This window comes from Onychomys torridus, chromosome 18 (assembly GCF_903995425.1).
Source record: "Onychomys torridus chromosome 18, mOncTor1.1, whole genome shotgun sequence".
In the NCBI taxonomy this organism is placed as follows: Eukaryota; Metazoa; Chordata; class Mammalia; order Rodentia; family Cricetidae; genus Onychomys; species Onychomys torridus.
The window spans coordinates 7,481,155-7,488,845 of NC_050460.1; the positions used below are offsets into that span (position 1 = coordinate 7,481,155).

At 51.8% G+C, this 7,691-nt stretch overlaps 1 protein-coding gene across 1 annotated transcript; it reads left to right on the top strand.

The window, feature by feature from the left end:
• Nucleotides 1-3,966: 3,966 nt before the first annotated feature.
• Gnmt (glycine N-methyltransferase) lies at nucleotides 3,967-7,602 on the top strand. Its single transcript, XM_036168387.1, has 6 exons — nucleotides 3,967-4,205; nucleotides 5,645-5,772; nucleotides 6,507-6,617; nucleotides 6,818-6,960; nucleotides 7,053-7,174; nucleotides 7,261-7,602. Exons 1-6 carry the CDS (start codon nucleotides 4,000-4,002, stop codon nucleotides 7,430-7,432), a joined length of 882 nt encoding a protein of 293 aa, XP_036024280.1. The 5' UTR covers nucleotides 3,967-3,999; the 3' UTR covers nucleotides 7,433-7,602.
• The last annotated feature ends 89 nt before the right edge of the window (nucleotides 7,603-7,691 follow it).

Consider the following 7,691-nt stretch of genomic DNA (forward strand, 5'->3'; position numbering starts at 1 on the left):
GGGTAGGGGGGGGGCTGGAGCCTGGAGTCAGGAGTCAGGGAATCCAGTTCATCCTGTTGTTAACCCACAGCACGTCAGGGCATATCTTAATCTGTTCACAGAGCATCATCGATCTAAGAGTAGGATGAAGCAAAGCCCTATCAATGTCCAGAGGTGTTGGCCTGGCGACCCAATCCTGGTATGGTCCAGACCGAGGGCAGTGTGGAGATTGCCACACTTGGACCTGAGCTCTTGTAGGAGCGGCTCCCTACCTCCCAAGGACCTAGTATCACCCTCACTGCCCCCCTGCCACGGCCCACCCCAGCAGGCTGACCTGGCCCAGTGCAGATAGGCAGAGGCAGGATCTGGCTGCCCAGCCTGCTCTCCCCACCATTTATAGAAACCTTTTAATTTGGGTGTTGACAGCACTTTCATAACTTCCCACCCCAGCCGCATTAGCTGGAGTTAGGTCTATTTCCTCATCAGAGACCTTTGGTAAGAGTAGGAGAATGGCCTGGAGTGCCTCGTGCCTATTGGGTGGGTCTCCAGAGACCAGCTGGACTCCGTGTGCGCGTGTTTACAGGTCTCTCTGGCACAGGCTGACCTAGGTAGGGTTTACTAGCCAAGGCTAGCCCTGAAGTTGTGAACTAACTGCTACAAGCATGCACCATGCCCTGTTCTTGTGGACCTTAAGATAAAGCTGGGTGGAAGCCACACCAGCATTTGGAAATAAAGGAGCAGGACTCTAGTGAAGTCACACTGTGCCAGGGCTTGTCTTCAGCAGTGACTTGCCAGTTATCATTGGGAGCCCATCGATTGACGGTGGAGCTGGGGATCAAGCCCAGGGCCTGCCATGCAAGGTGAGTGGTTTTACTCTGAGCTACATCCCCTTACAGTCATTCTACAGGTGACATTTCTCCAGCAGCTTTTAAATCCCGGAGCACTTCCCAGACCCCCAGGCACATTCAAAGAGTGTTAAGGGATCTGCGTGCTCTCTTAAGTACTTTTTTCCCTGGGGTGGGGGGGGGGTGGGGAGTAGAATAATGAAGGGGAAAATATGTCCTACACTGCTTAGCTTTCCAAAGCAAGCAATGACCATACAGCAAGACTTTGTCTACAAAAAAACCAAAGTAGGTCTGGTGTAGGGGTGCATACCTTTAATCTCTCAGGAAGCAGAGGTGGGGGGGACGGCGACACATGGGACTACATAGTGAGACCCTGACTCAGAACAGAGTTTAAAAAAAAGAAAAAAAGGACACTGGGTTCAATAACACCCTCATCCCCAACATTACTAAATCACCTTCCTACCCCACAAAACCATTCCCAACAGCACAGGGGTGGTCACCTGCGCCTTCCTGAAGAGAGTGCACAGAGTCCCGCTCTCACATTTGTGGAATTGTCCTGCTCCAGCCTCCCAACTCTAGGATTAAAGCCTGAGCCACCGTTTCATGGTTTAACCCACCATGTCCGGGTTAATCTTAATCTTTTTTTTTTTTTTCCTTTCTTAATTTTTGAGATATTTTCACTTTGTTGCACAGGCTGGCTTTGGATTCCTGAGTTCACATGATTTCCTGCCTTAGTTTCCTGAGCAGCTGAAACTATATGGGTGGATGCAGGGGCCATCACGAATACAGTCATTCAAGCTGGGTATGGTGGCTCATGCTATAACCCTAGCATCCAGGAAGCTGAGGCAGGAGGCTTGCTTTTAAAACTAGACTGTCTAGTGCCAGGCCAGCCAGAGCTACATAATAAAACTGTCCAAAGTAGTGGTTCTCAACTGGTGGGTCATGACCCCTTTGGGGCCAAAGGACCTTTTCATAAGGGTCACATATCCAATATCCTGTCTACGAAGTGTTTACATTGTGATTCATAACAGTAGCAAAGTTCCAGTTATGAAGTGGCAACAAAATAACATGAACTGTATTAAAGGGTCACAGCATTGGGAAGGTTGAGAACCACTGCTCTAAACAACAAAAAGACCAGCAAGAAGTCTCAGCAGGTAAAAGTGCTTGCTACAAAGTCCGATGACCTGGGCTTGACCTCAGGAACCAACTCTCACGTGTCCATGCCATGGCATACTTTTTTTCTAAACACACACACACACACACACACACACACACACACACACACACACACACAATTTCTTGTTTTCTGAGACAGGGTCTCTACATAGCCCTGGCTGTCCTGGAACTCACTATGTAGACCAAGATAGACTTGAACTCCCAGAGCTCCACCTGCCTCTGCCTCCTAAGTGCTGGGACTAAAGATGAATAACAACCACACCCGGCTCCCCAATTTTTAAAACCTAAGTAAGTAAATAAAGTGATAATCATTTAAGATGAGATTTGAAAAAAGTCTAGGGTTGATAGATTTACTCCAAGAATATTTTGATAAATAACATTGGATTTACTTGAAGTTCCCTCCACAGGGACTGATGTAGCCCAGATTGGCCGTGAACTTTGTCACCTAGAATGACCTTGAACTCCTGCATGTGTCCTCTCAGGCTCCTTTTGCTCCAAGCACTGGATTACAGGCATGCACAGAGCACTCAGCCTCCAGAGCCTTTCTGAGCATAGGGTCACAGACCTGTCTGAGGTCACTGAGCCCCAAGGCTGTATTATTTGAGCCTGGACAGAATCATTTGAGATTGGCTCTGTACTAATAATAAAAGGTAAAATATGTGGGCTGGGGTAATAGCTCAACCTTTAAAAGCCCTGGCTGCAGCTGGAAGGTGGTGGTTCACATTTTAGTCCCAGGACTCGGAGGCGGAGGCAGGCAGATCTCTGAGATCGAGACCAGCCTAGTCTACAGAGCAAGTTCCAGGACAGCCAGGACTACACAGAGAAACCCTATCTGGAAAAGCAAAAAACAAAAAAACTAACAAAAAACAAAACCCAAACACTGCCTGTACTTCCATAGGATCTAGGTTCCATATCCCAGCACTGACCTGTCGGCTCACAATTGTAACTCCAGTTCCAGGGGATCTGATGCCCTCTTCTGGTCTCCACAGGCACCAGACACACTTGTGGCACACTGACATCTGTGCAGTCAGAACAACCATATAATACACATAGGAAAGTTAACAATCACGGGATCATGGGTATTCTTCCAGCTCCGGGATTCTCCCTGCATCAGAAAGGCTAAGGAAGGGTGCTCCTTTATTAAGATCTGACCAATCTGTGAAGTTGGAAGTGTATGAACTTGTGGGGAACGGCTTTCTCCACATCACATCCTGATGGGATCTTGTCCTTGAGAGGGAAATCTAGGAACCCTGGTTGGGACTAGAAGGGTGAGTAGATTAATCAAATTGCCCCTCTCAAGTTGTGAGGCTAGTTAGAGGCAGGGCACCATGCACCTCCGCTCTGCTCCTGACCCGTACCCGCATGGGGAGCCGATGGGTGTCTTACATTCCCAGGTTGGCTCCAACTCCTGAGCATCTTTCTGCCTCAGCCTCACTGCACCCAGCCTCTAGGAGAGTGCTCGGTATAGCTCAGGGATTGGAAGGCCCAGACTACCTTAGAAGGCTCCTGGCCTGAGAAAGGGATGGGAGGAGGGATGGGGCCTGATGAGAGACACACCTATCTCCAGGTGGACTCTTGCACTTGACTTCCCGTCACCCCGACACAGTGGTTCTGTTCAGTGGGGCGTTCCTTCTGCGGTCAGTAGTGGGACATCCAACTGTGCTGGGCGTGGTCTAATTCTGCTTTGCGTGGATTTCAAAGGCTTCTTCCTGTTCTCACTTGGTAGGAATGGAGTGGGCACTCATTGATCTACCTTCTATTGGCAACTCCTAGCCGAACGAACTGCGTCCTATATGTTGTATCTCACTAAGGAGAAAACCAGGTCCAGGATTGCCTGGCTGAGCCATCCCCACTGCGGAGGCAGCCTGGCCCAGGGCCCAGGGCTCGGGGCCCAGCAGGGGCGTGTCTCCGCTCTCACCTGCCATTGGCCAGGTGGGGCTGCCCTGCCTGAGGGCTATAAGTGCGGAGCTGGTGGCCCCGGAGCCAGGCGCAGGTCAGGATGGTGGACAGCGTTTACCGTACCCGCTCCCTGGGGGTGGGTGCAGAAGGGATCCCCGACCAGTATGCTGACGGGGAGGCCGCCCGTGTGTGGCAGCTGTACATCGGGGACACCCGCAGCCGCACCGCAGAGTACAAGACCTGGCTGCTTGGGCTGCTGCGCCAGCATGGTTGCCATCGGGTGTTGGACGTGGCCTGTGGCACAGGGTGAGTCCAAACCAGAGCTGAGAGACTGGCTTGACCAGGACCGCCCACCACAGGAAGGCCAGTGGGGCAGCCTTTGCGGGCTGGAGCCTGGCAGGCAGCCCTGCGGGTCAGGAGTCCCTGCCCACGGGGGAGAACGGGCATGGTAAGAGCACCTGCCGAAACAGTGTGCTGAGGGCGCCAAGGAGACCTGGCCCAGGGCGAGGGTGCGAGCAGAGAGGGTTCCTGGGACAGGGAAAAGCCGGACTTCAGTCAAGCGGATGGATCCTTGGCTCTAACATTGTTCCTCCTGTGATGGCCCCCGGCAGTGTGAACAGAACACTTGTGTCCTGTTTGCAGTCAAGTGCTATGCCAAGAGTTTGGGTTACATGTGTTTCAATCCATAACAAACCCACGAGATAAGTAGTGGTTTTCTCCTGTTAGTACCTGGGAAACTCATTCCCGAGAAGTCAAGGCCCGCATTTGGTGGAGAGCACACAGAGGAGGGCAGTTAGTGTCTGGCCCACACTCCAACCCAGCAGGACGCGTGACGCCCCCTCTCAATGAGTTACTTTATGTCCAGGAGCCTCGCGTGCCCAGTTCTCAAATGCACATTTGTAGAATTCCTGGTTCCAATTTTTTGTTTGTTTGTTTGTTTGTTTTGTTTTTCGAGACAGGGTTTCTCTGTGTAGCTTTGCGCCTTTTCCTGGATCTCACTTGGTAGACCAGGCTGGCCTCGAACTCGCAGAGATCTACCCACCTGTGCCTCCCAAGTGCTGGGATTAAAGGCATGCACCACCACCGCCCGGCTCAATTATTAAAAAAAAAAAAAATCAGCTAGAGGGATGGCTTAGCAGTTAGGAGTGCTTATGCTCTTACAGAGACCCAGGTTTGGTACCCAACACCCTCCTCTGGCTTCTGTAGACACCAGGCATGCACATGATGCATGCATTCAGGCAAGATACATAAAATTAAAATTTTGAATTTGTTTTTTGAGGCAGGGTCTCTCTTTGTAGCCTTAGTTATCCTGGAACTCGCTATGTAAACCAGGTTAAAAACCTTTAAAAAAAAAAAAAAAAACCTTTTTGCCAAGTATAAGGAATATACTGGTCCCAGGCAGTTGTGTTGAAAGCCTCTAATCCCAGCACTCGGTAGGCAGAGGCAGGCAGATCTCTGTGAATTTGAAGCCTGCCTGGTCGACAGAATGAGTTCTAGGACAGCCAGAGCTACACAGTGAAGCCCTGTTCCCCCCAGCCCACCCCCAAAATAAATTTTTAAAAAAAAAAGTAAAAAGAGGAATATACTCATGGGCCACCTGAGGTCAGTGGAGGTGGTCTGAGACAGGAAGCAGAGGAATGGACTCTGAAATGTCATCTGGAGAAATGCTACCTGCACAGCCTCCTCCTTGGCCTCCCAGGCTCTCCCAATTGGTCCTCTCAGCCCTCTTCTCTGACCTCATCCAGAGTGGACTCTATTATGCTTGTGGAAGAGGGCTTCAGTGTGACAAGTGTGGATGCCAGTGACAAGATGCTGAAGTACGCACTCAAGGAGCGCTGGAACCGGAGGCAGGAGCCAGCCTTTGACAAGTGGGGTATGTAGGTCCAGTCAGGGCCCTGGCCATGTGCTCCCAGGGGCACTCCTCTCTGCCCTGAGCTCTTTTGTGCGGCGTGGGCTGACCAGTTTTCCTCTGGGTACAGTGAAGTTCCTGTCATCCTCCTAAAGAGGAAGGCTTCATTATCAGAATAAGATATCAGGCATAAAGAACGGGCTTGTTGGGGCTGGAGAGATGGCTAAGAGGTTCAGAGCACTGGCTGCTCTTCAGAGGTCCTGATGCAACCACATGGTGACTCACAACCATCTGTAATGAGATCTGGTGCCCTCTTCTGGTATGCAGGCATGCATGCAGGCAGAACACTGTATGCATAGCAAATAAATCTAAAAGAACAAGCTTGTATTTTGGTGCTTGGATTGACCTTGGCCATACTGAGTAGACACTTGGCAACTGAACTATGCCAGCATTTGTGTTTTCTCATGTTGCCTACTCTGGCTAGGCTAGCTTCAAGCGATTCTCCTGCCTCAGCTTTCCATCCAGCAGGGATTAGAGGTGCACACCAACTCATGGGGCTCTGCAGAGCTATTTTAACTGTCTACAGCATCCTGTCTCTCCCACTATGAAAGCCCATAAGTGGAGAGCTGGCTTTTCCAACAATGGCTCCCTCCCATTTCACTCTCCATGTCCCCACTGAGTCCCGCGTGTCCCTGGGTGGAGGTAGCTGCTGCTGTGCTATGATGCCACTGGTTCTGTCACCCTCCCCCGGCCTCCAGTCATTGAAGAAGCCAACTGGTTGACTCTGGACCAAGATGTGCCAGCAGGAGATGGCTTTGATGCTGTCATCTGCCTCGGGAACAGTTTTGCTCATTTGCCAGACTGCAAAGGTGAGCTTGTGGCCTTGGCTGTGGCTTTTGCCATGAGCTCTGCCATTTCTGATGATGGCTGGCTGGCTGCCTGCCTGCCTTGGCAAGGCAAACCTGCTTTTTGCTTCTCTTCCTTCGTGCTCGCGCTTGGGAGGGAGATGGGAGGGAGTTGGTGCTGGAGGCCTAAGCAGATGGTGTCTGTGGCCCTGCCCGGCACCCAGGTGACCAGAGTGACCACCGACTGGCGCTGAAGAACATTGCAAGCATGGTGCGGCCTGGGGGCCTGCTGGTCATCGATCACCGTAACTACGACCACATCCTCAGCACAGGCTATGCACCCCAAGGGAAAAACATCTACTATAAGGTGGGGCTGGCCCTGAGTGGGCAGTGTGAGTGGAGGCTGGAGGCCCCACGGGGGCTTATGGAAGCTAATGCAGCTGCTGCCGCTGCTTACAGAGTGACCTGACCAAGGACATCACAACCTCGGTGCTGGCAGTGAACAACAAAGCCCACATGGTGACCCTGGACTACACAGTGCAGGTGCCGGGCTCTGGCAGGGATGGCTCTCCTGGCTTCAGGTATGCATGGGTTGGCGGCAGTGAGGTGATGGTGGTGGGGAGAGCAGAGGCCAGCAGCCCTCATGCTTGGCTGGCCCCTGTTGCAGTAAGTTCCGGCTGTCTTACTACCCACACTGTTTGGCGTCCTTTACGGAGTTGCTCCAAGCAGCCTTTGGGGGCAAGTGCCAACACAGCGTCCTGGGCGACTTCAAGCCTTACAAGCCCGGCCAGGCCTACGTTCCCTGCTATTTCATCCATGTGCTCAAGAAGACTGGCTGAATGTGGCTTTGGATCCTGTAAGCCTCCTGCCCAGACAGTCGAAGCCTCTGGGGTGGGACTAACTCATGTCCCTATCCCAAGACCAACTCCTAACTTAGATTCTGCAGCTGGGTGCAGGGATGTGGGGTCAGGCAAACGGGGAGTCAATACAGTCTGTGCCTTTTTCAATCCCCCTGTGCCTTGTGTTTCTTTCAGAAGTAATACACTCCCATGGTGTCCATCCCCGCCCCTGCCCCAGACCTTACTCTTCCCATAACCT